Source organism: Helobdella robusta (assembly GCF_000326865.2).
Source record: "Helobdella robusta unplaced genomic scaffold HELROscaffold_53, whole genome shotgun sequence".
Lineage (NCBI taxonomy): Eukaryota > Metazoa > Annelida > Clitellata > Rhynchobdellida > Glossiphoniidae > Helobdella > Helobdella robusta.
Genome location: NW_008705278.1, coordinates 1,255,492 through 1,279,685, shown reverse-complemented (window position 1 = coordinate 1,279,685; position 24,194 = coordinate 1,255,492). Strand labels below are relative to the sequence as shown.

The 24,194-nt window shown below is 33.7% G+C and overlaps 4 protein-coding genes across 4 annotated transcripts; 1 reads left to right on the top strand and 3 right to left on the bottom strand.

The window, feature by feature from the left end:
* Window positions 1-415: 415 nt before the first annotated feature.
* Window positions 416-4,024, top strand: HELRODRAFT_179377 (hypothetical protein; the record flags this gene model as incomplete). Its single annotated transcript, XM_009028207.1, has 6 exons — window positions 416-488; window positions 1,139-1,182; window positions 1,548-1,714; window positions 2,116-2,182; window positions 2,625-3,132; window positions 3,996-4,024. Coding segments are annotated over 6 exons (888 nt in total), but the record flags the coding sequence as incomplete, so codon positions are not given.
* A 1,623-nt stretch (window positions 4,025-5,647) lies between these two features.
* Window positions 5,648-8,096, bottom strand: HELRODRAFT_179376 (hypothetical protein; the record flags this gene model as incomplete). Its single annotated transcript, XM_009028206.1, has 3 exons — window positions 5,648-5,724; window positions 7,530-7,688; window positions 8,027-8,096. The coding sequence occupies 3 exons, from the start codon at window positions 8,094-8,096 to the stop codon at window positions 5,648-5,650; spliced, it is 306 nt and encodes a 101-aa protein (XP_009026454.1).
* A 1,592-nt stretch (window positions 8,097-9,688) lies between these two features.
* On the bottom strand, window positions 9,689-9,976 carry HELRODRAFT_147316 (hypothetical protein; the record flags this gene model as incomplete). Its single annotated transcript, XM_009028205.1, has 1 exon — window positions 9,689-9,976. A coding segment is annotated over one exon (288 nt), but the record flags the coding sequence as incomplete, so codon positions are not given.
* Window positions 9,977-18,299: 8,323 nt separating this feature from the next.
* HELRODRAFT_179374 (hypothetical protein) lies at window positions 18,300-23,032 on the bottom strand (the record flags this gene model as incomplete). Its single annotated transcript, XM_009028204.1, has 11 exons — window positions 18,300-18,382; window positions 18,750-18,786; window positions 18,962-19,030; window positions 19,172-19,262; window positions 19,681-19,874; window positions 20,089-20,168; window positions 21,280-21,374; window positions 21,821-21,927; window positions 22,158-22,238; window positions 22,487-22,534; window positions 22,946-23,032. The coding sequence occupies 11 exons, from the start codon at window positions 23,030-23,032 to the stop codon at window positions 18,300-18,302; spliced, it is 972 nt and encodes a 323-aa protein (XP_009026452.1).
* Between the last annotated feature and the right edge of the window lie 1,162 nt (window positions 23,033-24,194).

Below are 24,194 nucleotides of genomic sequence, written 5' to 3'. Positions count from 1 at the left end.
GTGTTGTGTGTGTGTTTTGTATGTGTGTTTGTACTTGTGTGTGTTTGTGTGTGTGTGTTGTATGTGTGTTTGTGTGATGTGTGTTTGTGTTTTGTTTTTATTGATTTTTGGCTTTTGTGATTTTTTTAGTTAGCGTTGAAAGGACTCAAATATTCATTATTTAGTATTCTATAACCGGTCAATAGATATAATGTGTGCTCGTTTAATCACGGCATTAATTAATTGAATAGTTTTTTAATCACTCAATCTTTCATTCATTCATTTATTTGTTCATTCATTTATTCGTTCATTCATTTATTCGTTCATTCATTTATTCGTTCGTTCATTCATTTATTCGTTCGTTTAGTCGGTCATTAACCATCCAACAAAACACTCACCTAACCAATTATCCATTCAACCAATAAATTTCAAACAGCTGATCGATCAGCTGGTCGTAAAGATCAACAATTTTAACATGGCTGACCATTTCCAAAAAACCATGAGAGCAGGTGATGATGATGATGATGGTGGTGGTAGTTGTGGTGATGATGATGAAGATAGTGATGTGATGAGGATGAGGATGATGACAAGCAAAATAGGTCAATTAATTGTTTGTGCGCCCAACGGATTTTATTTCGAATATTTAATTATGTTGTTTTAATTAATTAATATGCATAACCGGGTTTGGCTGTGTGAATTCGAATACATTTTTATTTCTATCCATACGTCTGCATGTATGAATGTATTTATGTATGTATGTCGGCTTGTCTGTCTGATGTTTTTGTCTGTCTGTAAGTTTGTTTTCGTCTGTTCGTCTGACCCAATGTTGGTTTGTGTTTTTTCTCTTCAATAATATATTCGCTCGACACCGTGTTCAAAATTATCCCCAGCGATGCCGTCATATAAACACATTTCCATCGCCATCATCATTCGTTTCCACCATTAACAAATTCATCATTTATGAGATCCAACAATTTCGATGCAGACATTTAAGGACAGTGGAATGGCACTTTATTGCTTTCTAAAACTCTCGTTTTAAATGTTTTTTCTTGGAAAAGCTTCAAATAGAAATCGTTATTGTCATCTTCACTTGTCTTCATCATTTTTGTCCGTCGTCATCATCATCTTCATCGTCGTCATCACCATTATACTCACCTAGGTTTCATGAACTTTCCAAAATGGAAGTCGGAAAAGTTCGATATGGTGAGAAGTTTGATTGGTGCATTTTGAGATTTCATTTTAATTGATATTTTTGGCACCTTTTTTTATTTATTCACGACAACTACAACATTTTATTTAATGAAAAAATCATGTTTAAATAAAATTATAATAAAACATTTTGATAAACTTATCAAAAAAGGCAGACGCTGATATAAAATTAATTTTAAACGTTCAATCATTAGCATCTTCGGCATTAAATTTTACCAGAAAAACCCCGCATACAATAATATTAATTAATGAAACAATCTTTGAAACAGATCAAATCGAAATGCCCGGACATCCAATCATCTTCTTCCTCTTCCTCCTCCTCCTCATCGTCGTCGTCGTTGCACACACACGCACACAAGAGCACATCTGATCCGGTCAACTCTTCCGATTTCAAATTCGACTTTCGGATTGTTGGCCTCCGTCTGGATTTCTGGTGCGGCGCTGAGAATGGGAAGGCTCCAGATATGAACGATCCCAAACAGGCTAGGTTTTATAAGGATTGCTGGAATGGAGAGGACATTGGGAGGTGTGTATGTGTGTTTATGTGAATGTGATGTGTGTGTACGTGTGTGTGTGCGTGTGTGTGTGCGTGTGTGTGTGTGTGTACGTGTGTGTGTACGTGTGTTTGGATGCGTGTGTGTTTAAGTGTGTGTATTTATTTGTAATTTATTATAAGATGTGTATGTGTAAAAATCGACTTTCCTTTCAACGAACAAAAGCACACACATTCAACACATGCAACACAAACAAACACATACATACACACACACACACACACATACAGCACACATACATACAGCCCACACATATACACACACAGACATACACACACATACATACAACACACACACACAAACACACACACACATATACAAACAGTTACGATTTGAAGTCGGCGATTATAAAGCAACGACAAAAGCAACTTAGGAGGTTGACGCATAGCGAACATGCGCGCGTTCTTCAGATCACCAACGACATCAAAGTCCTCATCACTGTCAGTCATACTGATGATGATGGCTGGGATGATGACGATGATGATGGCTGGGATGATGATGACGATGATGTTGGCTTGGATGAAGACGATGATAATGGCTGGGATGATGACGACGATGATGGCTGTGATGATGATGATGACGACGATGATGGCTATGTTGATGATAAAGATGATGACGACGACGTTGATGATGAAGATGAGGACAACGTTTATGAAAAAGACGGTGATGATGATTTTATAATCATTTCAATCAACCTGTTTGTTATTTATGACAACTTGAAACCAGAATTATGATAATGATAACAATACTACTACTACTACTACTACCACCACTACTAATACTACTACTACTACTACTACTACTACAAATAATAATAACAACAACAACAATAACAGCAATGATAAATAGTAATAATAACACAAACAACAAACCCCCGAACAGAAAATCGTCAGCAAGCTATCGGCCAAAGAATTGAGCCTCAATGGATTCAAGCGACCTCAACCTTACCCTCCTATTCCTTCTATCATCCCACCCGCCGAACACAACTCGTCATTCATCCACGGCCCGGGGGGTGCTGATAACGATGAGGATGACGACGACGACTACTACGAGTATAATGACGACAATGACGACGCGTATGATTTTGATGATAGCGATGACGCCGATAACGAGTATGCTTATAATAAAGATAATAATAATAATAATTATAACAATAATTACAATAATAATTATGATAGTAATAATTACTTTGACGAATATGAGGAGGGCGGTTTTAGCGGCTCGAACCTGCCGTCTCGGTTCGAAAACGGTTCTTTTGACGGTAATTATACCGACGAAAATTATTCAATAACCGACGATGATGATGGCGGCGATGGGAATGGGAATTATGGTAACGGAAATTATGATGATGATGATGAAGACGGGTTTGACGACGGAAGCGGAAGTGGATGTGAGTTTTTATTTCCGCTTTTCTGCTTTTTTTTATTTTTTTTGTTTTTTTTTGGGGTTCTACTTGTCTAAATTTTTTAAAGTTTCAATCAATCAATCGACCAATCAATCACTCACTCAATCAATCTAGTTCTATGCTTTCATTTTTTTTAAACCACCCATAAACAATCACTCAATTAATCGGTCTACCGCTATATCCATCGAACTGCCATCCAATTAACCAATTAATCAATCCATTAGTCAATTAGTTTAAGAATCAATCATTCAACCAATCAACCAACCAACCAACTCTTCAGATGACTACGATTTCAATGCCACGTATGACAACAACTACGACTACAGCATCAACGTCAGCCAGCCATCCGCATCTCCCGGATTCGATTTTGATGTCAGTGAGGCTACTACAACTACTACCAAAAAAACTAATGCCACTACTACTACTACTACAAAAGCGTATAAAGATACTACTACCACTACTACTGCAGCTACCACAACTACTACTACCACAGTCGTCGTTGTCACAACACCAAAATCGTCATCGCCGCTCATTCATAATAACAAAAATTATTATTTTATTTTAATTTTATTTTTATTCTTGTTTTTGCAACGTTAGGTTAGTAGTGTAAATATTATTTTCACTGTATTTTGTTTATATTTTTGTTTATATATATTTTTTTTTCGATTTTATTTTTGTTTATATTTTAATAATAGGAATAATAATAATATTAATAATAATAATAATGATGATAATAATAATAATAATAATAATAATAATAACGGTGATGATGATGATGATGACGATGACGTGGATTTGATTGTGAAAAATTTTCTAAAAAATAGCGCGCCTTGTTTGTTTGTTTGTAGATAACAACAACAACAACAACAATAAATAATAAAATAATAACAACAATAAATGATAATAATAATAATAAAAATAATAATTATCCTATATTTTATTACAATTTCATAAACATAGCCCTTGTAGTTTTTAGTTACCCAACTTATTGAAAGCTTCATAATGAAGGTGAACATGATGATGATGATTTGGTATTAATGATGATGATTTGGTGATGATGCTGATGATAATTTGGTGATGATGATGACGAAGATGAGGATGATTCGGTGTTGATTATGATACTAATACTACTACTACTAACGATAGTGATAAAAATTTTTATGAATGGCAATGATGATATGATGGAACACAGTAAGATCGTGATAGTAATTATGATATCATAAAATAATTATAATGCAATCTTTCCAATGTTGATGGCGTGATAATATTATTATTATTATTGATGATGATGATGATGATGATGATGATGATGATGATGATGACAATGATAATGAAGATGATTTATCATCATCATTTTATCATTTTATCATAATGATGATTGTTATTGATGATGATGATGATGATGACGATGATCAGTTCTTTCAAAAAATTTTTACTTATTTAATAGTTATACACGGATAAATGTTTGATTTATGCATATGTATGTATATATTCGAAAGACATATAAATCAATCTATATTTTTATTATTAAACTTTCTTGTTATTATCGGTTTTATTAATACTGATTATTATTATTATTTATTATTATCATTATTTGCCGGGTCCTTTGAATAAGAATAAAACGTGTTGAGCCACAAGGAATGATTTATTTATTGGTTTATTATGATTATTATTATTATTGTTGTTACTAGTGAACATTTTTATTATTATAATAATAATAATAATTATTATTATTAGTAGTATTATCATTAGTATTTTTTATTATTAATATTACAAAATGAAATCTTTAAAAAAAATTTTCCGAGATATTTGTTTATTTATTTAAAATCTATAAAAAACCAATTTAGAAATAATAATAATATGTCAGTAGTAGTAATAGTAGTAGTAGTAGCAGTAAAATAAGCTGTTGCAGTAGAAGTAGCAGCAGCAATAGCAGCAGCAGTAGTAGTGGTTGAAGAAGAAGAAGAAGAAGAAGAAGAAGAAGAAAGATAAAAATAATTATTGTCGTTGCTTAATAAATGATGCTATGGTAGTATTAATTATTGCTATAATGATCTGAAGTGCGTCCGGTTCAACAGGTCACAAAATGCTGAAAAAAAATTATTTCAATAATAAATATTTAAAATATTATAACTAATTATGTTGAAAATTATGAATAGCAGTATAGTATAAAGCAAGGGTGGGCAAACTTTTTGGTGTGAGGGCCGCATTGAGAACTAATTTACCTTTGAAGGGCCGCATAAGTACTTAAATAGCAAATTCTTCGACTAGGGGGAGAATTTTTTAAGATTTTTGGTTCTTTTTTTTGGTCATAATGCCTGGCTGGCAACCTTATTTTTGGCGAACAAGGCCTCGCGGGGGCCGTAGTTTGCCCACCCCTACTACAAGGGTTAAAGTTAAAGTGCAATATCAATTGTGCAGTTAGTGTTTATTGTGTTAATTATTATTATAATTATACATAATTAATGAAATTTATGACGTAACTATGGCGTAATCATTATTACTGACAACGGAAGTTTAGGGTTTCTTTGTTCATGAGTTCATTGACCATTTGGTCGGTCATATCTATCCCAGCGCCTTTTAGGGTTTGTTTGAATTCATCTTTCGTTATGAGGCCATCTTTGTTCTTGTCGAATGCCTGATTGGTTGGTTGGTTTGTTGGCTGGCTTGTTAGTTGGTTTGTTGGTTGGTTAAATGGTTAGATGGTTCAATCAACCTACCAGCCAACCAATCGGCCAACCAAATATCCATCCAACCAACTAACCAACCATCCAACAAACCATCCAACCAACCAACATTAATCCAACCAATCAACCAACCAACCATTCATCCAACCAACCAGCCAGCCAACCAACCAATCAAACAAACCCAATTCACCACCCCCACCATCAGAAAAATACGTTAAATATAGATCTCAGGGAGGCAATCCTCAAGCTATCCCGATTGATGTCTTCATTCAGTTGTATGCTGGTGTCTAGGACTTTGAGAAAAGTGTTGAAATCCACGCATAACAGGTCCTCTATCGAAAATTTAACGTTGCTGTCATTTTTGTGATGCTGACGTTGTAATGTTGTTACTATTGTTGTAATAATGCTGTTTTGTTGTTATTGTTGTAATAATATTGTAATGTAAATGTTGATGTTGTAATAATGTTGTGATGTAAATGTTGTTGTAATGATGTTGTTATGTAAATGTTGTTGTTGTAATAGAGTTATATTATTGCTGTTATTTCTGCATATATGATGGCGTGGTAGCGTAATGGTTAAAAGCGCCTGGCCCAGCCATTTCAGTGACAGAGCTATCCTCGCCTATCATATGCAATGTGTGTTTGATGCCTGGTTCTCACGCGTGTTCATATACGCTGTGTGTGTTTATCGTTGAAACATCTGAAGCACGTGCACACGAGAGACTGACTTCTTCTCGTTGCAGACAACGATAAAGATATTGAAACTTTAGCAGGCGATCTGCAAAAAATATGCAAATGGGCAGAGGATTGACAGATGGTATTCAACACTAACAAATGTGCAGTCGTACACATGGGAGCGAACAACAAGGCAAGAGTATTCAAACTTGGAGACACACCACTGAAAAATGTAAAGGGAAAAAGATCTAGGAGTGATCATTCATCGAAACTCTAAGGTAGCGCGGCAAAACACCGAGGCAGCTTAAAGTGCAAACATCATTCTGGGTGTGATAAAAAAAAACAGTGAAAAGCAGATATATGATCGTTATATTAAACCTATATAAAGCATTGGCTCGGCCTAAGTTGGAGTACTGTGTTCAGCTTTGGAATCAAGATTTTCAAAAAGACAAACATGTGCTCAAGAATATTCAAGGGAGAGCAACGAGTATGATAAAGGTTTGTCGCAGTATGCCATATGAAAACAAATTGACATTTGTGTATTGACAACATTAGAAACAAAAAGAACAAGAGAAGATTTGATTCAGGCATACAAAATCATCACTACAAAGAAGAATTTGGAATAAGCGAAATTTTGTTAGCTTAAGACCTTTAAAAAAATGCTCGGAATCAATAAAGCAAAAATTTTTCAGGTGCAGAGTTGTCAACTTGTTAACTTTAAAGCAAACTTGGCAAAAGTAGGATGTTAAAAAAAGTTTCAGAGTGGTCTTGTCACAGGATCAGTCTTCTTAGATCACTATAAAAATCTTTGTTTTGTTATATTATTGATCAGTGAAGACAGTGAAGTGATGAAACTTAACTGATTTCTTCCTTTAACTCATTTTCACTAGCTTTCTCTCGCTTTTTCTCTCTCTCTTCTTGTTTTCTCATTTTCTTACTTTTTCCAGATCTCATTTAAATTTTAATCTTTCACTTTCTCTTTTTCCTACCATTCAACTTTTATAATAATTACGATTAAAACCTCTTGTTACTAAACTGCTAAATCCGGACATCTCCAGTTTAATCTGCCATAGTTCCTGGTCCCACCTGTGTCCAGTTACATGGGTGGCCTTCTCCAGTTCTGGAATGGACAAACATCCATTTCGATCCGTATCCATCAACTCGAAAACAGCTTTCAGATCTGCGATGGGTGTGTTTTGTATATTTATGTATGTAAGTGATTTTGCGTGCATGTGTGTTTTGCGCGTGTTTTTGTATTTGTTTGATGCGTGTGTGTGTGTGTGTATGTGTGTGTGTGCGTGCGTGCGCGTGTGTGTGTGTGTACATGGACAGGATCAAGTGAATGTTCATTTACGCAAGGGTTAGTGTTGTGAGCTAGTACATACCACAAAGGAATTAAAGTTTGTAGTTTCGATAAAAAATATTTTGCCATTTCTGCTGCATAAATATATTTTAATTTAACCAAAAAATGAGTTAACAAAATGAATAAAGTGAGAAAATAATAATTAACCAACCAACCATCTACCTCTTTCATCGTGAACCTCTTGGGATATTTGTTCCTCCTGAAAAAGTTCTTAATCTTGTTCATTTTCTACAAAAAAAAAAAAAGAATCATCAGATAGAAAGAGAAACAAATTTTTGTATTAATTAAAAATGTTCAAATTCTATCACACTCTTTCTAGATTTAGAGCAATCAACAACACAAAAACAGCATATATGAATACACGCTAGAAGACCGTATCACACACAAAGCATGTGATGGATGGAGATCTTAGAGAACGCTTAGAGAAACAACACCAGGCGGCCTTGACCACTAGGCCATCATGCCGCCCAATAGATCAGCTGGTCGAACAAATTTCTTATTCAATTGATACTACACAATTAGAAAAATACATTTTATATGTAATAAATAATTCGTGTTACACAGTTAGCCAAACCTGTATCTACCTTAATGGGACCAAACGGATTAAGCCGGTGTAAGGTGCTGGAAGACAACTTTTGTATTCAGATTGGTGGAAATAATCGTCAATCTCGAGTTATTCATTTTTTTTAAAAAGTAGTTTCTAATCAAACGTTGTTAATCGATTTGAGGTTATTTATCATTAATATTCACACATTCTGGTAAATTGTTTCAACTTAAAGTAAATTTGTTACAGATTTGATGTTACTATATATGATGGTTTGAACATGAAAAGTTACATTTTATTTAATTTACGATTTTTATTTATTTATTTTTTTACTTTGTTTTGATTTATCTATTTTGTTTTGGTTTATTTATTTTCTTGTTTGTTTTGTTTATACTCCTTACGTCATTTCAAAAGACAACAAACATTACTCTAACATTCGCGCCTATAAAAATCGTTTATTAAATTTAATTATTAAAAATAGTTATTCTATTTGTTTATCTCAATATATGTAGAAAATTTATTTCATAAGCTTTAAAATTAGGAGTATAGTTCATTTCTCTAGTTTCAGCCCTTTATAGGGCAAGGTGACCAGTAAAATGTACTCAAGAAGTAAATTTGTCGTGATTTCTATTTGCCGAAGATATTTACAAGTAGAAAACAAATGGTTTGAAATAAATGAAATACGTATTTACATAAGAAAGAAAGAGAGCCTGCAAAGTTACGTAACAATTAATTTAAATTTTATGAAAATTTAATTGAAATAAAATATATAATTTATATTAAATTCGTTTTCAAAGTTACAAATCAAACAATTAATCATGTAACCGTAGCAACAGAACAGTTTAACGTTATAGTTTCGTTCATTATAAACCAACTAAATTTGAAAAAAAAATTCCGAACTGAAGGGAACTGAAATCAAAAACTGAAAAAGTTGTACTACAAGTTGTCGTCACCCAAATCTCAAAGGTCAGTTGAAAAATATCGGGAGCCTGGCAATGACAGGACTACTGCCATCGCTGCAGACACCATCGCTGCTGTAATCTCCCAGGCTGCTGCTGCTACTACTACTACTACTGCTCGTGCTGTCACTTCGAGAAAGCGTTCCATCGCTTCCGAGGCTCGGACTGATGACGAAATTGTCTTTCTTGACTACGTAAGGACTGCTCACAAAAAATTTGTTATTATTCACAATAAAATTATTATTGTTAACGCATGTTGAAGCAGTTGGAGCGGCGATCGTGACAGTACTGGCATTGCAGCTTACAATGTTGCAGCCGTTGTGTCGCTTCATGTGTTTCGTTAGGTGGTCGCTGCGCATGAAATTGCGCTGACAGACGGAGCAGCGATACTTTTTTTCGCCTGTGTGCGTGCGGAAGTGTCGTGAGAGTTCGTCCGACCTGGCGAATCGCTTGTCGCATCGCTCCCACTTGCAGATGAACGGCCTTTCCCCCGTGTGAATTCGCTGGTGCACCTTTAGGTGGGAGCTCTTGTAGTAGGTCTTCTGGCAGTTCGGGTAGTCGCATTTGTACGCTTTCTTAGTGTTCGATGGTGCTGGAGGGCTGATTTGAAGGTGGGGAGTGAAATTTGCTGGCGTCGGTTTAATTTTTAATTCTTGGTAACGAGGTTTAGGTTTTGTTATCTGGTTAGTTGTTGTGGTAGTTTGGTGGGTTACTGATGTTGAAAATGTATTTGACAGTTGCTGCATCATCTGCTGCGTTAAAATGAGTGGCTGGCTGCTGTTGTCGAAGTTATTGACGCCTTTTATGTTGTCGTCTTCTGAGTTTTTGATGAAAGCAAATTGCAGAGGCTGTTGTAGCTGCTGTTGTTGTTGCTGCTGCTGCTGTTGAAGAATTTGTATCAATGTGCTGGCGTTGAGGACATTGTCGTTGCTGTCAGAGCCGCAAATTGAAATCGTTGAAAAGTTATTTTTGTCGTTGTTCGACGCCGACTTTTCATTGTTGTTTAAAAATGGCAAACAGTTATTTAAAACAAAAACCTGAATAGTTGTAGTTGAGCTATTGTTGCCGGAAAAATTTGTAGTTACAGGACTCAAATTGTTGCTGGTACAGGATGTGAGAGTCGGCACGAATGACGTCATCGTTGTTGTGGCTGTAGTTGCTGTTAAGGCGTTCGCGTCGTCATTTCTAACGCTGTAATCGATGACAAAATTATTTTCATCAATCAAATGTTCTTGCTGCGGCTGCTCTGTTGATTGTGGTTGCAATGTTGGCTGCAAACTTGCGGCGGCTATGGGTTGATAGAAGGCAACTAAACTGTTTGTAGAGACACCATCGTTGATTTCGTTTATTTTATTTGGACTAGTATAGCTGTTTTTACTAGTTACAAAGTTGTTTATCGAACTACAGAAGCTAGAAGTCTCAACTACAGGATTGTTTGTAACAGAGCTGGCATCAAAAGATGGCATGGAGTCTGCCGTGTTTTTCACCGTGTCACAAGTAAGCATCATTTTTACGGACTGAACAGGCATATTTTCATTCAAATTGTTGTTCACGCCATTATCATTATTATCGTTATTATTATTATTGTTGTTGTTGTCGCTGTTGTTTTTGTTGTGGTGTGTGCACTTCTTCTTATTTTCGCGCAATAAATTGTTATGAGAACATTTTCTCTTCAAAGATTCTCTCACTTTCTCGTTGATGTTTCTATTACTGCTGCTGCTGCTGCTACTACTGCTGTAACTATTATTTTGTTTGTTGTTGTTACTAGTTTTGTTATTGGTAGTATTTTTGTTGTTGTTTTTGTTGTTGCAGTAGTAGTCGATCTTAAGCGGCAAGTCGGATGTGAGCAGCTTGAAAATATTTAAAATTGCTTAAATTTCATACATTTATTTAATGTTTCGTTTTATTGACAAGATTTCATGTTTAATAAAAAAAATAATTTCACAACTTTATAAACTGTGACGCATACATACCTCTTCTAGCTTCGATTTAACTCTCTTTGGCTTGCTATCACATGCCAGGCTGCTGTTGTGGCTACTTCTGTTACTGCAGTTTTTAGTATTAGTGGCGGTTGTTTTGGCGTTATTAATAGGTGCGGCAAATGTGATTGGTGAAACATTGATGTGTGTTGTCTTCGTGCAGAAATTGTTCGCTTGTTTGTTTGAGACCGTCGTAATGTTTGGAGTCATGGAGTAGGAAACTATAGACGTGATGATGTTAGAGCAATGCGTAATATTTTTGACGTCATAAATATTTGTAAAAATGGCTGACGTTGCAGCTGTGATGTTAGTGGTCGAAAGGGTAGATGCGGCAAACGTAGTGGCGGGAGTGAAAGGATTTAAAAGTGGATCTTCATCCTCAGACAAATGGCCATCAGATGGCGGGGGCGTCATCAAAGTTGAGCAACTGAAAGATTTGAGGCTATTGCTACTGGACGCTGTTGGTGTTTGTAAAATGTTGTCGTTCGTCATTTTGCTTGCAGTTTTTGTTTCACGGCTGCATTTCGACACGGCAGATATTTCAATCGTTGAGGTTGAATTTACGTTACTTTTGCTGCTGTTTGGTGGAGTGACAACATTTTCAAAAACTGTCGGCTGTTGCAAGTGCATAAGCAACATTGACGTCGGCTTTTGAAGCTGGATTGCTTGATTGTTTTGTGACGATATAGCAGTATTAGATTGCGGATATTGTTGTACCTTTGTTGAAAATATTAGTTTCCGTGGAAAATCTGGTAGAGGTTGTTGGGAGGATGAAAGCGGAAGAGGAGTGGACGTCAGTTGCTGAAATTGATGCTGACCGATTGATAACAAAGTCTGAACGGCGATGCATTCGTGACAAGATTTGCAATCCTCTCGGTGTTGATGGTGGTGCATGACGTCATGTTTTTTGTTGCGGTAAATGTTCTCACTGCTGCAATAACCATCAGCGAGGTTAATTTTGCTCTCCAGGGCTACGTTCTGATGACATTTTACTTTTTTGTCAATCTGAAAGGTGCAAAACATAGAATGAATTATCAATAAATTAAAAAATTATTAATGAATGAATGATGACGTATGAAATTGTACCTGTATGTGTGGCGTGTGTGTGTGAGAGTGGTATCAGAAGATTGTGAGTAATTATAATATAATGGGTAACTAAAAATGTTGCTGAGTTTTTACCTCATAATCAGTGTAGAAGTCTGACATTGGTCTTCGTATCAACAGTTTTTTCATCATCACGGAGGATGTTGTAACTGCAATTAGGCAGACACATGAATATAATAAAAAAATACAACAAACAAACAAAAAATAAATAATAATAACGAATAAATAGATAAATGAATGCGACCAAATGAATTTTTTTTTTCGAATTAATAAAATGTATACAAACAAGCAACAAAACTTAATCAATCTCTCTTATTGTAAAGCTTATTTTAATTATTTGCTATTACAGATGATCAGACATTTAAATTTTGAATTAAGTGCCAACTATACATACCTTCACAGTTGAACTTAATCAAATAAATTTAGTATTTCTATTTTACCTCTTCTAAAAATTTCTAGCTTTTAATATTAAAGAACTCGCAAACTGTTCATTAAATGTTATGTGAATATTTCAAAGAAATCATGACGTGTAATGAACCATTAATTTATTTACTCAACTTTTCTAAATAAATGAACAATGTATATAAGCCGACACATTCATACATATATAAATATAAATTCATATGGCGAACAATAGACAAAGCATAACATACATATTACGTCATATATGTATGCAACGCACACTCCATATTGATGCATAAGTATAGAGAATATATGGGATCTGTTTACACGACGGTTGATACATGCATGTGTACGTGCATCTCGCATTTAATGGGGATTATATATTTTTATAATGCATGATGAGGTGATGTATAAGATGAATGATTAGAAAGGTTTATTGAAATTTGTGATTAATTTTGTTGAAAAAGTCGAAGGTGTAATATTTACACAACTCACGATCGGCGTGAATTTTTCTACTTTGGCACGTGCTCTCTGCGTGGGTGCGTCAAGTTTGACCAATCATCTAAAAGTAGGTCGTCATTTCTACCAATGGGAATTCAGTACAATTCTATTTATAAGTTTACGTGACTAACTAGGTCGACGTTCTGGCCAATGAGATTGAACATAACACGTGAACATACAGTGATTGTAGTTCGTGATAAGTGAATGGAAATTTGCCTGAGACAACGACGAAGATAAACCGGGGCGTTGCTCTTGCATAAGCTACTCAGTAATTTAAACAAGTGATTAATTTTGTTGCTATTTTTAATATATTCCGTGTTATTTCAATTTGTTAATATTATATGAAACATATTAACAGAAAACACTCGATATGCGTTAAAACCGCTAACCAACTGCGTCAACGACGTAATTCTATGTTGCAATGGTGCATGTGCCTAGTCTGGCGCGCATTACATGGCTAATGAGAGCGTGAATCTGAATATGAAAAACTCTGAATAACGTTCTTTTGCGACATGAAGTTGGTCTTTCCAGAAAGATAATTCATATCTTGAGTGTTTACTCAAGTTTTGAGATATCCTTCTTTAAAATGTTCAACGTCAAGTCATGTGCAATTTACTTCTTTAAATCGCTAAAATAGTTATACTTCTTCATTATTATTCAGTCTCTATGCTTATTAATTTTAGTTTAGTATTGCCAAATAAACAACAGCGATAATAATAATAACTTTAGACATTTGGTGTTTTTTTATCATAATTGCCCCTCACACACATGCACCACTCACGTACAGCCTCTTTCAGTAAGAGAAAGTCAGTATTTACAGGGAATGTATATATATATATATATATATATATATATATATATATATATATGTGTGTGTGTGTGTGTGTGTGTGTGTGTGTGTGTGTGCGTGCGTGTGTGTGTGTCTGTACATTTCAACATATTACATAGATTCACTGTGTAATAAACACTAACACCACGTTCGCATGTATCTATAATTAATGCTTACGTAGGCACGAGTAAAAAATGCCGGTTTCGTTTACTTTCTGTTTCAGCTAAAGCGAATAACCACAGAATTGCCTGCCTGTATGAATGTCTCATCCACCCAGACAACGTAACTTGTGTCGCCTGTAACATTACAAAATATACATGTAACATCGTAAAACTTACACTGGAACCTTTACATGTAAAATGTTTTAATAACTTCGATACTAATGCCAGCTATTGTAAACAATCCTATTAGTAATAAATTACTGCAAGGGTTTACAGTTTTTGCTTTGCAGATGCCTATAAAAAAAAGGTTTAAAACATAACGAACAATCCAACAAGGACAGATTTTTCCTTTCCCAAATTCAAAAAACGAAACTTACTCTAACATTTGACAGTGGATAAACAATTATAATTATTTATAGTAATCATTTATTTTTCTGCAAACTAACGCAGTTGAACTTAGCCCCGTTAAGAAGGCTCTTGACTGCTATTTCGTTATAAATAGCTGTGTAGGTTGTGTTAGGTTGGCTGATAAGACAAGTAATTATGATGCGAATTGACTTGTTTGCCATCGTTGTCATGCTGACAACTTCAATTTAAATAATTTTTAAATTGATTGATTAAATAATTAATTAATTGACTAATACGATAACGATTTACGCATGCATTTTAAAAAGTCGTTCTTATTTATTTAGTATCATATCGTTTATCTTTATCTACTCACCCTCATGTGGCCAACTACCGTGCGAGCAATTCAATCGCTGAGAAGATATAATAGACACCCTGAGACGATGTAAGTTTTGTAATGTTACAGGCGACACAAGTTACATTGTCTGGATGGATGAGACATTCATACAGGCAGGCAATTCTGTGGTTATTCACTCCTGCTGAAATGACCAATCATAACAACATGATGATAAAAAAGAAATTTCAAAAGTTTAAAGTTAAAAAAAATTGCTACGAGATAATTAATTTCACCCTTTTTCCTCTTGCAGCTCTGCCTCGTGTAGGGTATCTAAAAGTCACGAGCCACGCACACTTACTCTCGTCACTTGACATTGAGAGAAAAATTTCAAATGAAAGGATAAACAAACAATGAGATCTTTACCAATTTCATATATACATATACAGAACTGTTTGAGTGTTATACTGCAAATACATAAGTTCACATAGGTATCGGTCATACTTTGTATGGTATATTATTTATATGTATATGTATGCATTTATATAGCCAGCCAATCAGAGTAGAGACCTAGATAGGGGGTTATTTTTAGCAACATCGTTTCAAGTGACTTGTGCTTGTCCTTTTAACAGAAATAATAACAATAACAAGAAGGTGAATAATTTTTTTTAATATATGAATTATATTGGAATATTAATAACATTTTCAAATAATTTAAGATTAGTGATAATTTATCTTAGGCTAATAATTTTAATTTAATATGATATAATATAAGTGTGCCTTTTTAATACTGAGAGAAGAGATGGCGAATTAGGTAAGGCGCCTGGTCGTCCTGTTGCTATGACTGGGTTTGAAAGCAAAGAGACTCCCACCTATCACATACTGTGTGTGTGTGTGTAGTAGTAGTAGTAGTACTAGTAGTAGTGATACTAGTAACAGAGTTATTATTGTTGTTGTTATTATTATTTATATTATTATTAGTATTAACTACTATTATTACCATATTCGTTAACCTTAACAGGGCGAAAGAAGCGAGTTTATTTTTAAAGTAAAGAAGACATGTGCATATATGCACTACAAATACGAAGAAATATATATTTAGCACATGATCACGCTGTAAACACGCCTAAATCACATCATAATTTAACTCGGCCCGGTCAGAATATGGCACACCACTGAATGATGAAATATTTTGTTGGTGTATTTTTGTAGTCGGTGTATTTTTGTTGTTGTGAGGTATTTGTTGTTGTGAGGTTTTTGTTGTTGTGAGGTTTTTGTTGTTGATGCATTTTTGTTGTTGCGGCATTTTTGTGTACTTGCAAAGACACACGTGTACAGAAATTTGCTGTATTAATACGCAGAGGTGATTGCGGTATTTAGTTACGTAGTTGCCTGAGTTGAAAATGGGATGATGTGTGTGTGTGAGATTTTTTTCGCAAAATCGCACTTTTGGTTGATTGATCATGATCCTATTGAATTGAATAATTGATTGATTGATTGATTGATGGATCAGGATCCTATTAGGTTGAATGATTGATGGATAGATTGATTGATAGATCGACAGTTTGATTGAATTTATAAATTTGTTTTGAGATAAGACAAAGTATAAATATTGTAGCGATTGATTGGCAAGCTGAGTGATTGATTAATTAACCAATCACGTTTGATCGATTGGATAATTGCTTGATTGATTGAAAAATATTAACATATTATAATTAAATGACCACAATAAGAACCCGAATTTTTTATTTTAATTTTTTTTCATTGAACATCGTCATTTCCAAATTGAAAAAATTGTGGAGTTGGATTACAGATGGCAGTTGTCGCTAACACACCAACAAAGTAGCCAACTAAATTGAGTTAATTTATAAGTAGAAGTGAGTAATCGAAATTATTGAATATTTCGGAGTAGCTGAGTTGAAGTAATTATTTCAATAACCATCGAATTCTGTAAAAAAAAATTTAGCGAAACAAATTTCTAATGTTAAGGAATGAAAAAAGAATGCATTGTAACAAACTGAGATGAATTAAATATGCCTAAATGAACATATACAAACATACAGAACATACAGACGTTCAACCAGTTAAATGTACATACAAGATACAAACACATACAAACAAACATGCAAGACACAAACATACATTTGTATACTAGAGATGCGCCGAATGGTGAACTTAGTCGAATAGTCGATCTAATATTCGGCCGAAACCGATTACCAAAAAAACCACAATTTTGGCAAAAGTTTTATTTTTAGAATGAAGAACAAGCCACTGGAAATATAGTAAGCGATTCATGCTTATCCAACAATTCTTTATCGAGATAATATCCAATCTCTTGTTCAAATTAAGATGTTTTAACTTTGATAGCCAAAAATAAATTTTTCGCTAACATTAATCGACATTATCATTGGTTTGGCGTCCAAAAATTTGATGGTTCAAAGTTTTAAACAAATAACATTGTACAAACATACATATAAACAGACATACACGTACACAAAAATACATAAATCTTTAAAATGTAAAGATAAAATTCAATCGTCACAATTAAGCATCATATCAACTAATGTTGCTAAATATAACAAACAAATAAATATAATTATTAATATCTTTAACACACACACACAAATAAATAAATATATATTAATTTTTGTGTGTGTGTGTGCGTGCGTGTGGTGTGCACTTGCATATATTTTCCAAAACATTACATAATAACGACCACTAATTCATTTTTTAATAAAATAAATAAAAATAATTTGAGAAATTCATTCGATGAATAAATCAAAACAATAAACAAAATACAAACATTTGAATATATATGAGTATGTATAACCAAAAAAATTCCGATACATAGCGATTAGTACCGATAAAAAAACCGGACGAATACAAAGGTATCAAGGTGTTATAGTATCGTGATGCATTTCCCTTTCATTGTATAATGGTATAATAAATACAACAAGATTCAAATTTGTGATTAAATGAAGGAACGAATGAACGAAAAAACGAATGAATAATTGAATGAATGAACGATTGAATGAGTAAGTGAATGAATAAATGCATTAATGAATATCTGAATTAAAGATTAGATAGATTTACGTAACACGAGTTTGGACCAAAAACATAGGGCGATTAATCAATAGATTACAGTTTCATTTATTCATCTGTTCATTAACTCGTCATTACATTCAATTATTCATTCATTCATTCATTCATTTGATTATATATTCGTTCATTCATTCGTTCATTTATTCATTCTTTCGTTCGTTCATTCATTCAGATGGAACTGAATGACTTCCTATCCTTGTTCATGTTCAGTTTCAAAAGTTCCATCTGCAACGCATGTACGCTATCAGTCACTGTTCAGGGAGAAGTAAATTGCATGATTGATTGATTGAAACAAATGATTGAAATGAATGATTGATTGAAATGATTGATTGATTGAAATGAATGATTAATTGAAATAAATGATTGATTGAAATGAGTGATTGATTGAAATGAGTGACTGAATAATCTAAATAATTGATTGATTAAGATGATAGATTGAATGGGTGATTGATCTAAATGATTGATTGATTGAAATAAGTGATTGATTAAAATGATTGATTGATTGAAATGATTGAATGATTGATTGATTGATTGGTTATAATGATTTTAATTAAATTCTTTTGAATGGGCGACTGACGAAAAACATTACCGCGAAATAAAATTATAAATAGAACTAACGATGATCATTCTCAATTCGGTCGTACGTTTCATGGGACTGTGAAAAAATAATAAGAATAAAAATAATAAGAACAATAATAAAAATAATAATAATAATAATGGTGATGATAATAATAATAATAAAGATAATAATAATAATAATAATCATAATAATGATAATAACAACGATGATAAAATAGATGATAGAATGAATAACGTGAAAGCCTCCTGACATTGGCTCCTGAATATATGAGGTGCAATGTCTTCAAGACGTCGTCCGTTTTCAAGTTGGACTCCAAAAGCTAACGATGATTCATTCATTCATTCATTCGATTAATCATTCGTTCATTCATTCACTTAATAAATCAATCATTCATTCATCCTTTCATGCATTTGATCATTCATTCAATCAATCATTCATTCATTCCAACAAATACTCAAACCGTATTCAATTTTTTAGTATCAGGTACATCGAGAGTCTTGAAGAAAGCCCGTTCTATATATTTCTTTTGGATAAAGTTGATTCTTTTGGCTCTGTGTGTCAATCAAACGTTCATTCATTCACTCTTTCATTCATTCATTCATTCGTTCGTTCGTTTATTAAGTCAAATCTATCAAACATTCAGTCAGTCTATCATTTATTTGTCAACTCAACTATTCATTAATTTTATAGCTATTCATTAATTTAATTTCCAAACGCTTTTCATCAACTCCATTCATCCATTCATTCGTTCATTCGTTCATTCATTCATTCATTCATTCATTCATTCATTCTTTCTTCATTCATTAATTCATTTATTTAATTAATTAATTAAATTCTTCTTCGCTTATTCATCCAATCATTCATCCATTCATTCGATTAAAAAATTCGTCCACACTAATAATCTTCAATAAGCACCCTTCAGTTAATGGCATTGATTGGTAATATCAACATTAAAAAAACTATTCTGACGTGTCCGTGTCCGAGTTAATCCTTTCATCCTCATTATCATCATGACCCTCATCATCATCATCATCATCATCTTTTTGTCCATAATCGTCGTCGTCGTCGTAGTCTTTCTTGATGAGGTTGACATTGTGGTGTTTCTTGTGGAGTTTGTGCTCCCAGATGCTGTTGAAGTTTCTGTTGCCTACTTCGATCATGATCTGATGATGTTGACGATGATGATGACGATGATGATGATGGTAATGATGTTGATGATAATCTGAAGAAAATGACGATGGTGATTTTGATGATAATCTTATGATGGTGACAATGACGATGATGGTGATGGTAATGATGTTGATGATAATCTGAAGAAGTAGAAGATGACGATAATAATGATGATGATGAAGACGATGAAGAAGAGGCGATGATTACTTTGATAAGATGTTCGGACCAGACTTTGGAATCCATCCTCATTGATCTAACTTTGGCATTGACCATCTTCCGATGGACACCTGACGATGATGATGATGATAATGATGACAACGATGATAATTATGATGATGATGCTGATAAGTAATAACGACGATTAATGATAATGCCAATCAGATATGTCGAGTTTATAATAATGGTGATTGTGACGACGACGACGATGATAATAAGAATTTCGTGATGATGATGACGATGATGATGCTTGTGATGATAATGATAATGATACAGTGATGATGATGATGATAATGATGATAAATGAATAAATAATGATTTCGGTGATGTTGACAACAAATGATAAAAAAAAATTATTGACCGGCACATTGCTGGCACAATGTGATTCCCAAGTTTATAGCTGCCCATTCAGGACCTGTGTGAATGTGTGTGTGTATATGTGCGTGTGTGTATGTGCGTGTGTGAATGCGTGTGCGTGTGTTTGTGAATGAAATTATGCCTGCGTGTTAGTTTCGTAAAATTAATTTGTTGATATATTCATGGGCTAAGTGCAATTCATCTACATATACTACAACATTCAAATTACATTAATTAACCAAATAATTTATAAACAAGCCAAATCATCGGTGAACAGATCAATTAATTAGTTAATCAGTTAACCGACAAACCAATCGATCAACTAACCAATCAATCAATCAACCAATCAATCCAACAGCCATCCAACAAATCAGCCAACCAATTAACCATTCAATCAATCAACCATCCAACCAATCAATCAACCAATCAATCCAACAACCAACCAACCAATCAACTATCCAATCGATCAATCAATCAACCATCCAACCAATCAACCAATCAATCAACCCTTCAACCAACCAACCAATCAACCATCCAATCGATCAATCAATCAACCATCCAACCAATCAACCAATCAATCAACCCTTCAACCAACCAATCAACCATCCAATCAATCAATCAATCAAACATCCAACCAATCAATCCAACAGCCAACCTCGGCACTTGCAGTCGACGCAGCTGCGGTTACTCTGGTTCTCGTACACCTTCTTTATTACCTGACGTATAAAAACACATTTCTAAATGGAATTTTTAAAAAAATACAAAATGAAATTAAATTAAAAAATAATTTCAAATTTCCTCTCTCTCTATCTCTCTCTCTCTCACTCTCTCTCACCTCATCATCTCCCAGAGACATGGATATCCCATTCTCGATGGCTGTCTTCCAGTCGTTGGTTTCGTCAGTCGTATCGAATTGGAATCTATGGAATGGAAAAAACGTACCATATGCTACTAATTAATAACTGTTAGCAATAGTAATGATTATAAAACATATAAAATAGTAATAATAATAATAATGATGATGATAATGATAATAATGATAATAATAATAATAATGATAATAATAATAATAATTTTATCACTCACTACGTAACCACAATATAATCAACAATAACATTTTTAAAAAAATCAGTAGAAAAAAGTATCAGCAGTAGTAGTAGCTGCAGCAGTAATAGTAGTAGTAGCGATAGTAGTAGTGATAGTAGTAGCTGCAGCAGTAGTAGTAGTGGTAGTAGTAGTTGTCGTAGTAGTAGTAATAGTATTATTAGTAGTAGTTGCAGTAGTAGTAGAGTAGTAGTCGTAATAGTAGTAGCAGCAGCAGCAGTAGTAGTAATAATAAATAATAATAATTAGAAAATTAGATTACATGAATGCGTTTTGAGGTAAGGTCAGCTGTAGCCTGTGCTTGCCATGTGACCTGACGTTGCAAAGTTGAAGGTCGATTATGTGAATGGGACTGTAGATGCTGAACTCCTGGTATTTATAAATAGTTACGAATAAATTAGTGTAACCTCCTTCGTTCGTTCATTTACTCATCCATTCAAACATCAAAACATTCCTTAATTATTTGAATAAATAAATGATCAATTACTTCAATCAATCATTCATTCATTCATCAATCATTCATTCATTCATCAATCAATCCATCCATTCAATCAATCAAACGTTTAATTTCAGCACGTTACGTAACCATAGTAACCAACATGTTTGTTGTTATAGAGGGCCAACTTGCCATTCTTGCAGGCCGCGAATCGCCTGCCCTTACCCTCTATTTTTGTAAAGCCCTGTAGTGTGTGCGCGTGTGTGCGTGTGTGTGTGTACGTTTGTCTTGTGCGTGTGTGATAATGATAAGGCTTGTTGTTGTAAAAGAAGAATAAACGAATAATTATAATAAGAAGAAGAAGTAAGAAAAATTTGAAGTCATGAAAGAATGAATCAATGAATGAATGAATCAATCAATCAATGAATCAATCAATCAATCAAAAAATGAATGAAAGAAAGGAAAAACGAACGATTGAAGAAATGAACCAACCTTTATGTCAGCCATGGCGAATTTCCCTCCTTCCTCCATCACGCTAGTCTGATGAAAAAATTATTTCGTTGATTCATTCATTCGTTCGTTCATTCGTTCATTCATTCGTTCATTCATTAGTTCATTCATTCATTCACTCAATTAACAACACTAACCACATTAAGCGAGTGATCGATGATGGCTTTCATTATCATGCTAGTCCACCATGACAGGTCATCTGATGACGTCATCACCATTGTCATCATCATCATCTTCATCTTCATCATCATCATCATTGCAAGAACATCATCATCATCATCATCATCGCAAAAATATCATCATCATCTTCATCATCATCATTGCAAAAATATCATCATCTTCATCATCATCATCTTCATCATCATCATTGCAAAAATATCATCATCATCATCTTCATCATCATCTTCTCCATCATCATCATCACAGCATCATCATCACTACCCGAAGTGTCGGCTGCGAAATGGAAGACTTTTTTGTGACTGGTGAAGAGTTTGAAACAGAAGGGATGCACATCGGATGTCTATGCATTGTGACCAATAATAAAAAAAATAAAAATAATAAATCTATCATTATTTCTTTATTACATACATACATACATACATACATACATACATACATACATACATACATACATACATACATACATACATACATACATACATACATACATACATACATACATACATACATAAATACATACATAAAAACAACCAAATAACATGTAACAACAACAGACAGACAAACAATTAAACAGACAAACAAACAATTAAACAGACAAACAAACAACAAACATTTATACAGACAAACGAACAATTAAACAGTCAAACAATTAAACAGACGACAAAACAACTTGACCTATTTTAACTCAGTCAGTAGGTCAGCCGGTCATTCAATCGTACAATAAGTTACAAACTCAAGTTCAATCATTTATTCGCCCACTCACTCCAACAAGCTGTCAATCAACGTCATTTTAAGCGACACGTAACATAAAAACATATACAAACGTATACAAACAGACAAATAACATAAATCATACAAACATATACAAACAAGCAAACAAATAACATAAAACATACAAACAAGCAAACAAATAACATACAACATACAAACACGTACATACAAACAAACAAATAACAAACAAACATATAAAAAACATACACAAACAAACAACATACAAACATATACAAATAATATACACAAACAAGACAACCTTAATATCCTGCTTTACATTCAGCATCGTGCACACAGGCACCACACGCTTCGATATGGGACTCTGAAATGAAATGAACCATCCATCCATTCATTCAGTGCTTTCTTGTCGTCATCATCTTCATCATTTTCATACTTTCTCGTTCTCATCACACTCATTGTCATATTTATTACCATCATTCTCGTCATTAAATGTGTAACTATTGACTTTATTTCTTGATCAACCGGTCAGTTGGTCAATCAGTCGTTCAATCATCATGTTACTAATTCATTCACTCGCTCACTTATTCAATCAGTCGTTCAATCAATATGCTATTAATTAATTCATTCACTCACTCACTCATTCAATCTGTTATTCAATCAGATTACAACTCCAATAGATATAATCAAGTAGCCAATCGGTCGGCTGTTTTGTCTATCGGTCGGTCTATCGGTCTATATTATTATTACGTTAAACAAAGGCGAAGACGAAACGTCCCTG